The 19,229-nt window shown below is 44.2% G+C and overlaps 1 protein-coding gene across 1 annotated transcript in view; it reads right to left on the bottom strand.

The window, feature by feature from the left end:
• Positions 1-19,229, bottom strand: part of TDRD9 (tudor domain containing 9) — a 106,840-nt gene that overhangs the window by 65,596 nt on the left and 22,015 nt on the right. Inside the window, exons 3-8 of the mRNA XM_030883213.2 lie at positions 17,260-17,357; positions 15,769-15,990; positions 14,953-15,075; positions 10,948-11,028; positions 7,198-7,362; positions 1,009-1,112 (exon numbers count right to left, since the gene is read on the bottom strand). Coding sequence (XP_030739073.2) covers positions 1,009-1,112; positions 7,198-7,362; positions 10,948-11,028; positions 14,953-15,075; positions 15,769-15,990; positions 17,260-17,357 — 793 coding nt within the window. The remainder of the gene's footprint in view (positions 1-1,008; positions 1,113-7,197; positions 7,363-10,947; positions 11,029-14,952; positions 15,076-15,768; positions 15,991-17,259; positions 17,358-19,229) is intronic.

Below are 19,229 nucleotides of genomic sequence, written 5' to 3'. Positions count from 1 at the left end.
CCCCATATATAAATGGCATTTATGAGCTGTAGCAAAATGAGCACAGTAAAAGGTCTTAATATGGCATAATATTTTGAAAATTAAGACTCTAACTACCACTTGGAATCTAAAATTGTCCTTAAGGGAAAATAAATATGTTCTAGGTTTCAAAGAGCCAGCTAAATGAAAAAACGTCTGGATTACAATGGGAGACTGCTTAGAATCGGGAATATATCTTTACAGTAAATGGAAACAAAGGCAAAGAAAGGCTTTCAACAGTTTCTCCTAATGTGGTCCTTTGAGTTTTACCTTAGGACTGTGAGTGGCTTGACTGACATGACTTCCTTTTTTTTTTTTTTAAGATTTTTATTAGCTTTTGGTTTTATCTTTCTACTTTTTAATTAATTAATTAGCTTTTGCCTGTGTTGGGTCTTCGTTGCTGCACGTGGGCTTTCTCTAGTTGCAGTGAGCAGGGGCTACTCTTCGTTGCGGTGCACAGGCTTCTCATTGCAATGGCTTCTCTTGCTGCAGAGCATGGGCTCTAGGCACCCGGGCTTCAGTAGTTGTGGCACATGGGCTCAGTAGTTGTGGCTTGCAGGCTTTAGAGCACAGGCTCAGTAGTTGTGGCACACGGGCTTAGTTGCTCCGCGCCATGTGAGATCTTCCTGGACCAGGGCTCGAACCCATGTCCCCTGCATTGGCAGGCAGATTCCCAACCACCGCGCCACCAGGGAAGCCCTGACATGACTTCTGCGTGTCTGGAAAAACTATTCTATCTTCAGGCTGCAGTTTCTAGCTTTAAACACAGTCAGTCCTAAACTGTTCTTAGCATGATTTTAACTACTTTAAAATAGAAGTTTCCAGTAAAAAAATTTGCAAGATACTGACATTATTTTAAAATATACACAGTGACTACTGAAACAGTATCTACAGTTACTATTATAAAAACAGTAAAAAGCTTCAGAAAGAATAAAGATTTCTTAATTCTCAGATACATTCAAGTACACTGCCACGTAGAGCACCTCTTACCCACTCTCCTTCATGTCCAAGTCATCAAACATCTGAATGAGGGAGACTGCGACTTCATAGATGTCCTTGGTTATCACTGGCTCCTCCAAGAGGTGAGGAGAAAGCTAGAAAGAGGAAGAGGAAAAGCCAAAACAGGATCACCAAGGAAACTCGTGTTGGATGGGTGACCCGCGAGTTCACCACCGTAACAAATACCCCGAACCAACATGGCATCGTTTGCAGCCAGTATCTGGTGAATGCTAAGCGTCAAGCCCTTCTCAAGGCCCCGACACTCACAGCACACACGTCGCAGGAGCAACGGAGGAGTCAGGGTCCACACGTACAGAAGTGAGACCTCTGGTGGGAAATCTATTCCGAAAACAAAGAAGAAGTTGCTCCCAATGCCGGTGGAGCCAGGAAGAGCTTCTGGTCAGAGGCAGTGCTCATGCCCTCGACCTCAGAGCACCTGAGGACTGCAACAGCATCATGTGGAACGTAGCCCTAAAAATCACAGGTGCTGGGAGAAGGCAACAGCCCATCTGCATCCGCCAATTTACAGTAATGATATAACCATGTCATATTATAGCTACCAAGCTTTTTGAGGGGGTCCCTAGACTACTTTTAATTGTGTATTAAAACAAAGCCACATGGAGGCCAGTTCCTTTAAACTTGCCCTTCAGGTGCTTCTCTGGAACACTGGAGTTCAACCACATCCACAGACTCCCTGGTGAGGTTAGAATTACCAGTCTGAGCTGAGAGTGTTCATAGGACCAAGGCCATCACTGCGTATCTCTCCAGAATATCCAGCATTAGCTTATGTCATTGTTGCCATAAAATCTATTTTATAGCCATACTGAGTTTTTTCACCAAGAATATTTTTGTTTATTTTGTTTATTTAATAATTTTACTTATCAAGTACTGTATGAAAGACACAACATTTGATTTTGTGAAAAACAGATCAGAAGACTTCAGGAGAAACTCCTTTTCCAATTTTTACTTAGAGTAAATTAAGTCAGCTAGTATTCAAATAATCCATGTTTCATTAAAATTACAATTGTACTAATATAAATATGACAAATTGACTCTTATTTAATCAATAATTTTGAATAAGCATTCTTGACGTTCAACCTTTAAATAATTTGCTACTTTACCCAAACAATAACCAGTATTTACCATAACACAACCAGACAAAAAAGAAATAGAAGGAAAGATACTTTTCACAAACTCCAACAGTAGATCCAAATCCATCTAGAATTGTTTTCCTACAAACAGGTTGTGGGAAAAGCATGACATCAGTTCACAAGTGATTTCACTGAGTTCTGGAATCCAAGCCTAGAGAATATTTTTTGAACACACTGCTAAGATACCAAACATAGCCCTGCTTTCTCCAAGCCAGCCTTGACACAGGTGACAAAGGACATACACTAGTCACAGCCCACCCATCGACCTGTTGAACCCATCCCCTTCTGTTTGCGGAGAGGAAACCAGGAGGAGGCACGACAGACAAGCCTCCGCATTCCCGGAGAGCATGGTGTGGGCAGGCAGTGGAGTGAAGTGCACTGCAGAGGGCATGCTCAGTCAGGAGCGGGACTGTGGAGGGAAGCGCTGCTATTCACAGAGGCGGGGCCAGGGTGGCTCCAGTCAGACCACCCACCGGTGCCCAGTGTTCAGCGACCATGGTGTTTCTGTTCCAAGCTGAGGCCCTGGAGCCCTGCCTGTCTGCCTCCATCCCAGTCGGCCTCGCCCAGGCCAACCAGCCTGTCCGGGAAGCAACCCGTCCCACACCATCCTCCCAATTCCCCTTCAAATGGATTACAGCAAAACCAAGCAGAATTACAGAACGGTGATGCTCTAGGGTGGTGGAGTGTGCTCCGAAAAGAACCCACGGGGAGGCCTGGGGAGTGGGCCATGCGCTGCTGCTGGACCAGGCTGCAGATCACGGGGGGCCACAATTTATCCCAGTTCGCGATTACATTTTATGTCCTTTCCTACGGGCAGGTTTTGTGAGGGTTTTTTGGCAATTAAAAAAAAAGTTGAAAATGAAGCATGAAAAGGGCTCTTCAAAGGACACTGAAAGTAACAGCCAGAGTTGGTAACAGAAAGACCAGGAGGGCATCATGGGACCCAGGGGAATGGTGAGTTTCAAGAAAATCAAAGTGGCCAACAGGGTCAAATATTAGCGAGAGCTCAGGGGGTGTAGGGCCGAGTGCTCTGGACCTCACGAGGTGGTTACCTGTGACACTGTGGGGTGCAGTCCTGGCTGAGAGGCGGCAGTGAGTGGGGGGAGGGGAGAGAAGCGGGCACTGGGAGTTCAGAGTCTGGCAAAAGCTATGAGAAACAGTGCACCTAACGTGGGTGTCTCTTAAGATGAAAGAGACTCAGTGCCGTTTAAATGTGGACAAGATGCTAGGAAAGACACAGAGAGGAGGGCAGTGAATCAGACGAGGCCCCTAAGGAGGTGGGAAGGTATGAGACAACCACAGGGTGGAGAGGCCGCTGCTCTGGAGGAGGAGGACCTTCTCCCTCGCAACACGAGACAGCGTGCTGAGTAATCACATGACAGCACGACTAATCACGGTAATAAAACTGATTTTAACAAAGGCCCTCTGACTCCAAAAATTATAATAGAATCTACATAAAGCACCTTTTCTGTAAGGCTTAAAATTAATACAGAGTTAAATCTTGAGTATCGGTTCACTGAAACCCTAAGTGACACCGATCAGGACATACGGTAAACAGCGCTGGGGCCAGATGTCCTCTAGCAGGTGAACACAATGCACCCATCTGCTGCCAGGGCCTACACGGGCTCAGGGCACGTGCCCAGGCCAGACCCCGCTCCTCAGCATATCCACAAGGAATCAAACACAAAATACACATCAACAGAAGTCAATCAGACATTGGCCAGGTGAAAAGACTAGTAAAGCATTATTACTCTCATATTCCAAAATGGGTCAGACAAGGCACAATGGTTAAATGTTATAAATACGGGCCCTCTCCCCTCCACCTTGAATACGGGCTGCACTTAGAGAGACTTGTTTCCAACCACGGAGTCCAGTAAGAAAAGGAAAGAATGTGTCTCCTTACTCTGTTCATAACCTTGGCAGGGGGGGCAGTGACAGACAATAAACAAACAAACTAACCTAATATACATATATACATACATATATACATACATACATATATATATATATATACACACACACATACACACACACACATACATATATATGGAAAAAGAAAAGGAGGGCAGAGTAACGTTACAAGGGAGAAACCTGGTAACCACCACCGGGGCCAGGAGATAAGGCCTGTCACCAGCGATGAGCCGTGCTGCTGGTCATTATGTGATGAAACAACTTCACCCCGGTGCTCTTCCTCCCCCAAATTCACAGCCCCGGTCTAATCATGAGAAAAACACCAGAAAAATTCCAGTAATGGGGCATCCTACAAAATACCTGGCCAGTTCTCCTAAAAATCATCAAGGTCATCAAAAATAAGAGAAGTCTGAGAAACTGTCACAGCCCAGGGGAACCTAAGGAGACATGACAGCTAAACACAATGTGGGATCCTAGAGCAGAAAAAGAACATTAGGGAAAACCAGTGGAATCCAAACAAACTCAAGTCCAGCTAATAGTGATGTTCCAGTGTTAGTTTCTTAGTTCCGACAGGCTTGGGGTTTTTTTCAAGTGCTACAAAGTAAATGTTAACTGTAGACTCTAGGTGATGGACACACGGGTGTTCACTACAAAATTTCTTTCAACTTTTCTGTTTTGAAATACTGTCATTTTAAAAGCTGGGAGAGGACCTCCCTGGTGGCGCAGTGGTTACGAACCCGCCTGCCAATGCGGGGGACACAGGTTTTGAGCCCTGGTCTGGGAATATCCCACATGCCACGGGGCAACTAAGCCCGTGCACCACAACTACTGAACCTGCGCTCTACAGCCCGCGAGCCACAACTACTGAGCCCATGTGCCACAACTACCGAAGCCCACGCACCTAGAGCCCATGCTCCGCAACAAGAGGAGCCACTGCAGTGAGAAGCCTGTGCACTGCAACGGAGAGTAGCCCCGCTCGCTGCAGCTAAAGCCCACGCGCAGCAACAAAGACCCAATGCAGCCAAAAATAAATAAACTAATTATTTTTAAAAAAAAAATTAAAAGCTGGGAGAAAAAAAAAGAAGTGCTACATTCTAATGGCCATCACTGGCCTCCCTCTGACATGATTAGATTTGACAAAATACATCTTCTAATGAGGTGAACCCTAGTCAGCCAACTCATTGTAGTAGAGACTGTTTACTTTAACATTACAGATTTTTTTTTTTTTTTTTTGGCCGAGCTGCGCGGCTTGCGGGATCTTAGTTCCCCAACCAGGGATCAAACCCATGTCCCCTACGTTGGGAGCCCGAAGCCTTAACCACTGGACCACCAGGGAAGTCCCTACAGATGTTTTTAATAAAAGTCAAACTCTTATATAGAGCAATTTGGCAACGTGCATCAAAATTCTAAATGCACACATCCTCTGACCCACTTCCAGGAAGGCACAACCTACACAGGGGTCCTCGAAAGAGGTGTTTTACTCCCATCCCAGGGATGTCCAGAAACATTTTTGGTTGTCACAGGGGGGTGGGGATGGGAAGGAGCCCTACTTGCATCTGGTGGGTCAAGGCCAGCAGAGCTATTTAATATCAAGCATCCTAATGCACAGGACAGCCCCCGCCATACAGAATTACCTGGCCCAAAATACCAACTGTGCTGAGGCTACGAAACCCTGGCCTACAAGATATACCTTCACATGCACAAAGATGTTCTCTTTAGCACTGTTTTTAATAAGAAAAGATAAGAAACACTGGAGATTAGTTAAATAAAGAATAATCTTTACTACATGCACCCCAACGTTCATAGCAGCACTATTCACAATAGCCAAGGCACAGAAGCAACCTAAATGTCCGTCGACAGATGAACGGGTAAAGAAGATGTGGTACATATACACAATGGCATACTACTCAGCCATAGAAAAGAATGAAATAATGCCATTTGCAGCAACATGGATGGACCTAGAGATTATCATACTAAGTGAAGTAAGCAAGACAGAGAAAGACAAATACCATATGGTATCTCTTACATGTGGAATCTAAAATATGATACAAATGAACTTATCTGCAAAAAGACTCAGAGACATAGAAAACAAACTTCTGGTTATGAAAGGGGAAAAGGGGTGGGGGAGAGATAAATTAGGAGTTTGGGATTAGCAGATACCAACTACTACATATAAAATACATAAACAGTTAAGGTCCTACTGTATAGCACAGGGAACTATATTCAAGACCCTGTAATAAACCATAATGGAAAAGAATATGAAAAAGAATATATATACACACACAATATACATATAACCGAATCACTTTGCACACCAGAAACTAACACAACATTGTAAATCAACCATACTTCAATTTTAAAAAAAGAATAATATTTATATTCACATAAAAGAATGTTATATAGCTCTAAAAAGGGAGTGAAGAAACTATATGACATGTAAAAAATGTGAAAAGGTAAGTGAAAAAAAAAACAAGATGCACATAGAATGCTATCATTCTGTAAAAAAGAGAAACAATACATCCATATTTGCTTGTAAATATGGAAAGATCCAGAGAAATTAATGACAATAATTTAGTGGGGGAACTGGGCAGACAATGGACAGGAGTAGGAAGGAGATATTTTATACCTACATATACTCTTCGATCTTCAAATCCTATAAATGTATTACCCACGTGAAAACAACTGTAAATCAACTGCAACTTTTCATAAGAATATGTTATCACACACTGTTCCGACAATGCAATCCTCCTTCAGTTTAGAGCAATACAACTTACATTAGAAAATTTAATTTAACGGAAATAAAATTACCTCCTACCCTCAGCTGAATCTGCAATTTTGTAGCTGACCAAAAGCTGACATTTTTTTCTTCAACATCAATAAAGTACAAAAGCAGTTTGAATAAATTTCACCGGGACACACAGAGTGCTTATCATGCTCACGTTTATGACAACAAACCCCGGAGCTTCCTTCCTCTTATTCTTCTCCAGCCCCATCCCACACCATCTCTCTGCTCCAATTTTAAGCTCCAAAAGAGCCTTGCAATTGTAGCTAATAAATGCAGGTGTGATCAAATACAAAAGTACATTCACTGTGAAAGAAACAATGCATTCCAACATACCCTGCTATGATGAACGTGCTCCAAATCATTAAGATAATACTCCTCAACTGCATAGGGCTTTCCTTCTACTTCAAAAATATAAGCAGGGTTCACCTTGTTCTGAACAGGAACAGCAAAGTAATCTGCAAACTCTTTACAGTTGATGGTGGCTGACATCAGGACTACCTACAGAGTAAGAAAAACCATTAAAACAGACAAAATGATGATGATAATAATAACTGAAATGAAATACTTTTACAATTCTAGGCTTGTCTTCTGTTTTAATAATTTTCAAAACTTTAACTGAATACTTCAATTTGATCTCCAGTGTAATTCAAATTATTACAGTTTAAAGAATGCTCAGAGATGCCAACTTTTAAATTTCTCTTCAATTGCTTTATCAAGTGAGAAACTACATTTCTCCAATTATGCTAAATTACAACCATTAACGTAAAAGGACACTTTGCATCAGAAAGCTAACTTAAGGGTTTCCCTGATGGTGCAGTGGTTAAGAATCCACCTGCCAATGCAGGGGACACAGGTTTGAGCCCTGGTCCGGAAGATCCCACATGCCGTGGAGCAACTAAACCCGTGCGCCACAACTACTGAGCCTGCGCTCTAGAGCCCGTGAGCCACAGCTACTGAGCCCACATGCCACAACTACTGAAGCCTGCGCACCTAGAGCCCGTGCTCCACAGCAAGAGAAGCCACTGCAATGAGAAGCCCATGCACCGCAACAAAGAGTAGCCCCCGCTCGCCACAACTAGAGAAAGCCCGCGTGCAGCAACGAAGACCCAACGCAGCCGAAAATAAAATAAATAAAATAATTTATTTAAAAAAAAAAAAAGCTACAGCTAAAAAAAAAAAAAGAAAGCTAACTTAAGACAGAATAAGCTACTAGATGTTATGCTCCAGAAAAATGAGGGCGTAAAAAGCACCAAAGAGAGGGCTTCCCTGGTGGTGCAGTGATTAAGAATCTGCTTGCCAATGTAGGGGACACGGGTTCGAGCCCTGGTCCGGGAAGATACCACATGCCGCAGAGCAACGAATCCCATGTGCCACAACAGAGCCTGCGCTCTGGAGCCTGCAAACCACAACTACTGAGCCCACGAGCCACAACTACTGAGCCCACGTGCCACAACTACTGAAGCCCACATGCCTAGAAGCCCACATGCCTAGAGCCTGTGCTCCGCAACGAGAAGCCACTGCAATGAGAAGACGGCACACCGCAACAAAGAGTAACCCCTGCTCGCTGGAACTAGAAAAAGCCCACGCGCAGCAACGAAGACCCAACGCAGACAAAAATAAATAAATAAAATAAATTTATTAAAAATATAAAAAAGCTCTTTTTAAAAAAAGGCACGAAAGAGGAAGAAGAAAAGGGGCCCATAAAACCTTGACTCTAAGCCGAGAAACTGGAGAAGCCCCAGGACGGCCGCTGTGCAGCAGCCCAGGGGAACCAGTCCAGACCACGTGAGACAGCGGAGGCTCAGGGACTCACCACAGGTTTCAGTTTTGCCAAAAAGCAAATATGGGATGACATCCTTAAGAAACTCAGCCATGAATACCAGAGGCAGCATCCACAGCCCATCAGCTGTGCCCTGGAGAAGGTGGCAGCGTTACAAAGGGTCTGCGTCATCCACCAGTCTCCAAAATGCTAAGCAGGAGGTAAACACAGCTATCTGCTGACCACTGACTGCCTACTACGTTTCTGAAGTGTAAATCTTAGCAGAAAAGTAAAAACTTTACACAGGTATTATTAATACACTTACTGGGTAAACAAAATGTCTGTATTTTCCCAGCTAATGTTAGATACAAGAGGTCAAAGTCCTGCTGACCAGAACTCACTGAGACAAGATGCTTGTGGTTAGAAGGCAGGCTCTGAGAAACCACTTGGGGTGTAAGAGTGGCCCCCAAGGGGCACACCCATTGCAGCAGATGTTCTCTAAACCACCTACCAAGGAACAGTGAGGCTAAGGAACTGCAAGGCTTTTGTTCTACTGAGGCAGCAGGCGACGGAAGGTCAAATCTGGACTGCTCAAAGCTACGAGGTTCCGTGCTGCCACCAACTTCCCTGTCGTGCGCCCTCCCCCAAGCAGCTCTCAGCCTCTCCTCCAGACAGACCATTCAACAGCCTGCCCAAGACACCTGCTTGTCCAGGGTGGCCTGGGCTGAGTCTGGTCAGCCAGCGGTGACAGCAGGGTCAGCAGGCTGGGGGATGGCACAAAGCCAGGGACCTCTAAAGGTTTGGGTGGGGAGCGGAAGGGGGGACTGGAAGGCCCATCTGCCCGTGCTCCTGCATCTAAGTCTCTGACAGCCACTCTCTTTCTAAAAAGTAAGGAAAAAGGAATTTGGGGGCTTCCCTCGTGGCGCAGTGGTTAAGAATCCGCCTGCTAATGCAGGGTACACGGGTTCGAGCCCTGGTCCGGGAAGATCCCACATGCCGTGAAGCAACTAAACCCGTGCGCCACAACTACTGAGCCTGCGCTCTAGAGCCTGCAAGCCACAACTACTGAGCCCGTGAGCCACAGCTACTGAAGCCCATGCACCTAGAGCCCGTGCTCCACAACAAGAGAAGCCACTGCAATGAGAAGCCCGCGCACCACAACGAAGAATAGCCCCTGCTCACCACAACTAGAGAAAGCCCACGTGCAGCAACAAAGACCCAACGCAGGCAAAAATAAATAAATTTATTAAAAAAAAAAAAGAAAGGTCCAGATTCTGGGGACTTCCTTGGCAGTCCAGTGGTTAAGACTCCACATTTCCTATGCAGGGGGCATGGGTTCAATCCCTGGTCAGGAAACTGAGATCCCACATGCCCCAAGGCACGGCCAAAAAACAAAAAAAAAGAAAAAGAAAGGTCCAGACTTGTTGAACAACCTTCAATGTCATCTTTAAGATTCAGAAAAAGGAATGAAATAGCCAAATTCTCTCATTCATTTTATAGTCATCTCAAGCAATAAGACAACTTATTGCAAATTTCGGGTTCCATTTAGTCAGTACCCACCAGGTGAGACCGTGAGCCTCCTAAGGGTGATGTCCCCACCTCGGGGCAGGGCGGGAACGTCTCCCTGAACGGACAGAGAGACGAAACACTTGAAGACAAAGTATGTTATGATCTAGAGGGCATCTGCTTTCCAGTAACAGCAAATCCTTCCACAGTTCCTTTATATAATGAATGACATGCACCCAATCACTGCTGCTTCTGAAAGACTCCTACTTAGCATGGCTGGGTTGACCTATGTCTAAACTGCATAATAATTATAAACCTTTTGCTATTTTGGCCTAGTTCACTTCTTTGTCCTTTTTGCTCAAACAGAATGTAAGCAATGTTTACCATTTTTGCCACAGACTTCCAGTTAGCTCCTACCTCAAGTCTCCTATAATAACAGTGCATATAACTATTCTCAAACTTCAATGTGACTCAGTGCTACTTTTAAAACAGAGATTACAGATATAGTCACATACCTTCAGATTATGGTACCTATTCAACCAAAAGCAGTGCTCTAATACCCAGCATTTCATTAGCGTCAACTATCATCAGATCATTTTCTGCAGCCTGGAGAATATTTCACAATTTAATGCAACATAATAACCAAAGAGTACTCCATAGTCTGATCATACGACAGCTCCCTTTAGCCAGCTTCCTAGCAAGATCTGGAGGACTACACAAGACAATGAACAACTAGTTTCTATTAAAATAAAGAGAAACAAAACTAAACAATAAATCTTAACCCTAAATGTTTCAGTTACTCATGAAATCAACTTTACCTTCACAAAACGTGAATTTGTTCTTAGAAGTTTGCGGACGACCAACAACAGGAAATCCATTTCTTCAGTTCGCTCGTGTACCTGCAAAATAGAAAGGGGGCACCCCCAACGTGGGAAGGCACATGTCACCGCTGAGTGACTGGAGGGCAAGGGTTCAACGGTGCGCCTAGGGGCCTGGGGACTAAGTCTCTGCGCTAAACGCCGTTCCTCAGGAAACTATCACTCCTGGTTAAGAGGAAGCAAAGAACGGTGGCCCACAAACCAGAGAACACACGAGGGGCGTGTGCGTCACTGTCGCCCCCAGCGCCCGTGCTTCTCTGTAGGGCCCTACTGGCATCTGGACAGAGGAATGTTTACCGCTCTCGGCCCTGCCCACTGCGACAACACAAAGCATCCCGCCACCGAGAAGCAGCAGACCAGCCTCCCTCCGCCGCTCCCGGCCCACAGCACCCCTCTGCACGGGCATATTTACGCTGCTACTTCAGCAAGGGAGTGCAGGGCGGTGGCTCTGCCCCGGCAGCAGTGCCCCCCGCCTGGCAGGCTGGAGCTCACAGGGTGGGCTCTGGAAGAGCTGGCTCAGTCAGAACAGGTAGCGCAGGGCTGGGTGAAGAGCTGAGGGCAATCGGAAGCCCCGCAGTAGCACCCGGGGAAATGGGGCTGCGGGGTCCCCCGGGGGCCTGCTGCTCAGGCAGCGCCCTCCAGGCTGGGTCCCCGAGGGCCTGTCCCGAACCAGCCAACACCCAGGGCTAAGTCACGTGTGGCCGTTTCTCTACACTTAGTCGGGCTCCCCAAGGCACAAGGGGACAGCAGATTCTACTCTGGGACATTCCTCTGCCCAAGTGGAGAGATTAGCTGAGTCTGAAAGAGGGCGCTCCCTTCTCCTCCAGGCGAAAGGCTCCATTGTTTGTTCTCTAGCCGGCTCCTTCCCGGCCGCACTTCCCACTGAAGCAGGCATGGACAAAAGTAGTACAGAGAAAAGAAAAAAAACAGCAGCTGAAAAGTATTTAACCTTCTGGCCTAACGGCTGGAAACCCTAACAGACACCTTATTAATCTAACTCTCATTTCATTCTATCACCAAACCCCAGAGCACTTCCTCAATGCAAACATCCTGCCTCGCGTACTTAACAAAGAAAAATAAAGGCTGTGCTCAGGCAAGAGCCCCAAAGTGACCTCTCCTTAGCGCTGAGACTCCCCTGGCCTCCACACCACCACTACAGCCTCCAGAGCTCTGACTTCACACAACCCGGCTTCTCCCAGTTGCTGGAGGCCGGGCTGCCTCCCCCTCCGGCCCTGAGGACCCCACTCACCCCTATATCCCAGGATGCCCACAGTCCTCTCCCTGCCCCAGGCCCTTCTCCGTTGCCCATACTTACACATATCTCAGTAGATATGTGTCTCCCCAGCAGAGTGGCTAAGAGCAGAAACTACAACTCCGGCATCTTTATAACCTCAGCACCTAATGAGGCAGGTACTCAAAAAATGTTTACTAAATGAATGATTCACCTGAAGCTAGTTTATTCTTTTTCAAGAGCTAAGAACTTAAGGACATGATCATTCCATTTTCAACTGCCTGGCCACCTTCAACTTCCTAGATTTCTTTTGGAATTCAAATCATCCTGCACAATAGGAACAATATTCTTTGTAAAACTGAAACTTCAGGTCTATCCAACCCATTAATTCTTTAAGCATATAGTTATTGGAACACCTACGAGGCGCTGGGGACACGGTGGTAGAGTAGGAAGCTGCTCGTGTAACCAAGTGACGAGGCAGTCCCTGTAGGACAAGCTCCTGCACAGTGTAGCTGACCTGTGTTCAGCTACCATCACACAGCTTCAGGAAAGAATGCACCCAGTAACGCAGTGTGCATGGGCATGTCCACGCCACTCACGCGTGTGTGTGCAAAGATACCTCCTAACACAGTCAGAAAGTTGCTGGATCTACAGAAATGAATGGAGGCATGAGAAGTAGAGCTCTGGAGTGAACTACCCCGCAACACCATGCTATCTGGAGGCCTCAGTAAAAGGCTCAACAACAAACGGTAACTACTGTGGACTGTGTAATACCACCTTTGGGCATACTGCCTAAGTTTGAATTTCATCACTACCTAAAGACACTCAAAACTGCCAAAAGTCATAAAGAAAAATTATGAACCATACTGCACATCACACTATTGCAAAGAATAACAACATATTTTCCACCTTTACTCTCCCAAACAACAGTAATTTAAAACCAAGTAAAGGTACACAAGCTAGTAAATGCACCCATTCAGCTTTACCTGCAGTATCGATGGAAGAAATTTTCACATATTAAGGTATGGGGAAGTCATTCTGGCTTATACATGACATGCTTGGACTTTATGCTAATTAGAACAGCCTTGTTTTGTGGCCTGTCACACAGGCATCGTGCATCTGCTTTAACCATTAACGACGAGAATGCACTTAAACATAAAAATGGAGTAACTATGGTTCAGGCATCCAAAATGGAGCCGGGTGGCCCTTGTGGATGTGGTTTCAGACACGCTCCTCCATCACTTGGAACCTGAACTTTCTGAACTGCATCAGACTCAAGGACACCTCCAGCCATTCTCAAAACAGTATCCGCCGGCAGCTGCCGACTGCAACCTTATTATGGTCTCAAGGTCTCCGCTTACAACTATGCAACCATTCCAGACCCCAACGGATCCCTGCTTAACTAGCACCCTTATTTCTCTCCAGCTCCAATCCTAATTCTCAACAAACAACTTGTATTTTTCAGTTTTTGCCTTTATAAGCCCCCCATTTTGTAGTCCAGGAGAACACAATTCAAGTGCTTCTTTAATCTGTGTGTCCCAGGTTATATTCCTCAGTTTGGCTCAAATAACACTCTTTTCTATTCCGATTATAGATTGTTTACTGATTATTTCCATTGGCAGTATGTTTTGGTATTATACTGATCACACAACATATCAAGAGAATGGAGAGACCTTTCCCTAAAGGGCTGCTCAGGGGGTTTCATTCCAGCCTCCATCAGGTACTCCAGCCCCACCTCACAGTCTCCCACAAATCCTATTTATTTGCTGATGTTTCTAACGCCACAAGAAATAAGTAAAGCTTCTCAAGGCATAATTACTGATGAGGTTTAAAACTCAAGAGTTTGGGGTAGAGGCATTTCCAAAGCTCCTGGGAAAACTGTTTGAACACAGCATCTCCCCACCTCAAAAAACTCTATAAACAAAATTGGGAATTCCCTGGTGGTCCAGCGGTTAGGACTCGGCGTTCTCACTGCAGAGGGCGCAGGTTCAATCCCTGGTCAGGGAACTAAGATCCCACAAGCCGCGTGGCGCGGCCTAAACAGAACAGAATAGAATCAAATCAAAATCAATTAAATATTCCATCCTTACTGAGAAAAGTCGAGAAAGCTAAGACTGGCACAAAGACAGTGTTCACAATACTTTATTAGAGATTTTTTTAGAAAAATGAATAGATCAATATCATCTATTTACTTTATTCATTTTCTTAAAAGATATTATTATCCTTGTTTTACTAGATGGAAAGTATCTGTAAGGCACTAAAAATACCTACAGACAATTAAAGTTCTTAATTGTCTGATGTGGCTAACACTCTAAACCAGGGTCAGCAGCCTTTCCCTGTAAAAGGCCAGAGGGCAAATACTTCCAGCTTCACGGAACATACGGTCCTGCTCCAACTATTCATCTCTTCTGTAGAACACCAGCAATCATAAACAAAGAGCAAAACTGTGTGCCAATAAAACTTTACTTACAAAAACAGGGGCCAACTCTGGCCTGAGGGCTGTAGTCTGCCAACCCCTGCTCTAAACAAGGATTCACAGTCCTCAACCTCCCCACCTGCATTTTGGAAGTAAGAGCAAAGGATAAAAACAGAAAATCAACATTCTAAGTAGAATAAGCAGATACAGACCCAAATTACTTTTTGACACTTTACGAGTAACTTGCACTGTGTTCTCTTATCAAATAGGAATATGAACATAAGAGCAGAGCACTTACTTCATCGATGAAGACATGTGTGAATTCCATCAAACTCTTGGCACTAACTATTTTCTGAAGCAGCACTCCGGTTGTCATATAAATTAACTTGGTGTCTTCTGTCGCTATTTTCTCCAACCCTACCTAAAATTGGGGAAGGAAAAAAGAAAGGAGAAATTTTTCAGTTTAAATGGTTCACATTTAATTACCAAAAAATGCTATGCTCATTTCATAATGAAGGTAAGAAAGGGAAAAAAAGTACTGTATATCACAAAACATATAGGGTCTAAATTAAAACTGAAATTCTCAAGTTGATTTTTCTTCTTCTTCTTCGTCTTCTTTGGTGATGGGTGGAGAGATTGGCCTATCTAGTCGTACTTCCCGTATCATTTTTATGTTAAAATGATTGTGTATGAAGACATCTTCAACATAAAGATATAATTGAAAGATAAAATTATATAAAAGCCATTCTCAAGTCTGAGCATTCTCACTTCTTTTCTATTCAACTGAGAAAGAAACTAAAGTTATCAATATTTTCAAGAACTTCAGAGATTCACTGTTTTTAAAATTATGCCATAATTCTGCTCTATAAGCAACCGATTTCATTTTCTTTTCCAGCAGAAAATAATCACACCTTATCATCAACTTATATAAAATTAAAAATTAACAAAGAGGGACTTCCCTGGCGGTCCAGTGGTTAAGACTCTGCGCTTGCAACACAGGGGGCATGGGTTCAATCCCTGGTCAAGGAACTAAGATCCCACATGCCATGTGGCATGGCCAAAAAGTAAATTAAAAAAAAAAATTAACAGAGATGGCTCCCTCTCTCAGTCTCACCTGATAGCCCACCAAACCACCCAAAGTCCAGGCGCGCTCTTTACTGATCCACCTGGCGATGCTGCTGGCCCCGATCTTCCGTGGCTGGGTGACCACAATGTTGCAGTAGGTAGAGCGTTGGATGTAATGATCCAAGATATACTGCGGGAGCTGAGTACTTTTACCACTACCGGTGGCACCGTGTATAATTACCACAGAATTACTTTCTATCAAAGAAATGACCTAGAATTAAAACAAAAAACAAACCTTCAAAATTGCCACAAATTTAACAATGATGTAATAAAGTATTACCTATGAACCAAAAGCTTTATCTCAAGAAGACTTTCAGAATTTATTTTCTTTTCATCCTTAAAAGTTAAATTATTACCTAACCACCTAAACATCACAAACAAGAGAAAGAAGGTTACTAATGGCTGCTGAATTTGAAACCAATTTGAACACTGTGAACAATAACTAATGGCCACAGTAATTCAGGCCAAGTTCACTGATCCCTATGTCTCAATTTCTTCGTCTGTAAATATGAAAACACCAAAATGAATTTCTATAGCTCTTGCTAAGTCTAAATTTCTATTATTTTAAAATTTTGTAATGGACTTCCATGTAATTCTACTGAGAAACATGAAAACACAGCTGTTATTACACTCAAGTGGCTTTAAATTCTCATTTGAAACTCTTCAGACACACTTTAAAACAATGAACTTCTAGGGCGCCACGTACAGACTACATGGAGCGGCCCGAGAACGCCAGCCCGATCTCTCCCCACCGCTCCCCGCCTCCACCCTAGATATGTGTAAGCTCTTATCACTCTAGCAATTGCCATGGTCAGGGAGTACAAATTAATTTGAATACTGGCCTCTTAAAAATTAATAAAGTATATCTACTCTACAAAAGCTGCATGATTCGATCTAAAGCAAAATAAAAATTAAATTTAGAACATTTACAATTTATTCCTATCTATAACCACTTCTTCCGCTAGTATAGTTAAGGTTTCAATACGCTTACTTTTACCCATGTTTAATAACATGTAACTAATTAAAAGTGTAATCATCCTGCTGCTATATTGCCCAACATTGTTCTTAAAATTACATATCAATGACTGATCAATCACCAGGCAAACAAACGAGGCAGAGTGTAAAGGAAACCCAGTGGAATGCTAGAGAAGACTGCGCTGAGGGCATTATTTGCTTTCTAAAAAGTCTGGGCAGCCGGTATTGCGAGAAGCAGCTCTCCTGGGGCCCAGCAGGTGTTTACTCACACTTATTTCAGAGCAGGGACGGCTAGGTGAATAATTAAATATGAGGAGATGAGCTCAGGGGAAGGCTGAACAAGTGAAGCACCGCCAAAAGGAAGGCCATCCACACGCTTATTACACAAAACCACCTCCCCAGGGTGCCTGCCCAGCACCTCGTCACTTTCAGACCAGAAACCAAGTGCTGGGTCGCTGGCATTTAGTCAAACAACAAAATTACATTATGACAAAAATAATTTTACCTCTTCCTTACATCGATTTATAGGCAAATCAGGATATTTATAAGTTGTCTCTGGGATGCACATCACACTGCTTGATTTAGCTAAAGGTGGCCTTGGACCTGGATTCAGACAAAACAAATACAATGCTATTTCTTATATGAAAAAAGACAAGGTAAACAACCTAGTGTTTTATCTATATACACAGCAAGCTGTACACACACACAAATACATATTCTACAGGCTAACACTGTGAGCAGGGTAATCAGGAAATTTCCTTAGCACCCACTGCGAATAATTTATACAAGCTGAGCACCATGTTACCCTCCATCACAGCAATCAGTGTTGTAGGCTCAGCACTACCTTCTAAGATAAAAGATGTGCAGAGCACAGTACTCATCACTTGAAAATGGCACAAAAATGCTTAGCTTAACGAACAAACTTTTATTTGAAATCTCACACCAATTTGTTAAGTGTTCATTCCTTGCTACTAAATCCATAGTAGACAACCAAACACCATAAGGATACCTTAGGGACAAGCACCCTGGGAGGGACAACGCTACTCTGACAAAGACACACCCTGGGGCGCTTCCCTGGTGGCCAGTCCGCCTGCCAATACAGGGGACACGGGTTCGAGCCCTGGTCCGGGAAGATCCCACATGCCACGGAGCAACCAAGCCCGTGTGTCACAACTACTGAGCCTGCGCTCTAGAGCCCGTGAGACACGACTACTGAGCCCGCGAGCCACAACTACTGAAGCCCGCGTGCCTACAGCCCGTGCTCCACAATGAGAAAAGCCACCGCAATGAGAAGCCCGTGCACTGCAATGAAGAGTAGCCCCTGCTCGCTGCAACTAGAGAAGGCCTGTTAAGCAGCAAATAAGACCCAACACAGCCAAAAATAAATAAATTAAATAAAATAAATTTATTATTTAAAAAAAAAGAAAGAAAGACACACCCTGGGGAGCTCTGCCCAGCTCCGCTATTGAACGTCCTCCTGTAAATACACGCACTATACTCCGGGGATGCCACAAATTCTTGATAAATCAAGATTTTGTGAATCAAAATTCACAGGATACAGACTTCTATTGGGAAATAAGTTTTACTTCCAAAGTAAATAAACTTTGAAAGCTTCCCTGTGCCCCCCAAACTCAGCACTGAGCTGGCTCCCTCCCCAGGTCTCCCCTCAATGCCCCCCTCCCTGTTCCTCCCAGCCCTTCGCTCTCTGCCCCAGCCTCTCCCTCTGTTCTGCCGTCACCCTTCCCACTTGACACACGTGTCCATGCTTTGTTTTTGCTCTCCTACATTTTCTCCTACACATACTCTCAGTTTCAAGATCGGTCTAACTATATAATGAAAATATGGCCATTTTCCTATAGTTGAATCAAGATGTGCAGTACTTGTTCTGAATTTTAAGAACAGAGGAGCCAGTTCTGTTCTCTCTCAAAGCAAAAACAGATTCTTTGTGGAAACAGAGTTCCTTCTAGGGCATCGCGGCACTGACTTCGGAGGAAAGTTCTCTAAGTCCTGCCCTCAACAGCTTTCTAACTTCTAGTCACCTCACTACTGACCGCCAAACTCCACAAAGTGTGCACTTCTGTCCACTCTCACATCTCACTCTCTTTCCGTTGCTCCGCTTAGCTTTTAAGAAACACAATCACTGACGCTGTCCTGTGTTCCCACTGGTATACTTGCGCTCAATCTCACCCCTTCCAGAAGCACTCTCAGCTAAAAAGCCCTTTAATTTAACCACACTACCTTCAAAGCATGTAGCAAAACTCAATGTGTAAACAGTTCCTAACTTACAAATGGTTCCAAGATTTTATTAAATTATGTAGAATTCTAAATGATGGCTGGGTACCCAGGCCAGTCTACAAATGCAAGAACTGAGATGATATATGCATAAATAGGGAAAAAATAGAGACCTTCCCATTCTTGGTGTTGGTAGGCTTATCAATCAATAATAGGCCTTTTTAACACAAAGGGAAGGGATGA

Source organism: Globicephala melas, chromosome 2 (assembly GCF_963455315.2).
Source record: "Globicephala melas chromosome 2, mGloMel1.2, whole genome shotgun sequence".
In the NCBI taxonomy this organism is placed as follows: domain Eukaryota; kingdom Metazoa; phylum Chordata; class Mammalia; order Artiodactyla; family Delphinidae; genus Globicephala; species Globicephala melas.
Note: the sequence above shows the minus strand (reverse complement) of the source record. Positions and strands in the feature narration are given on the sequence as shown.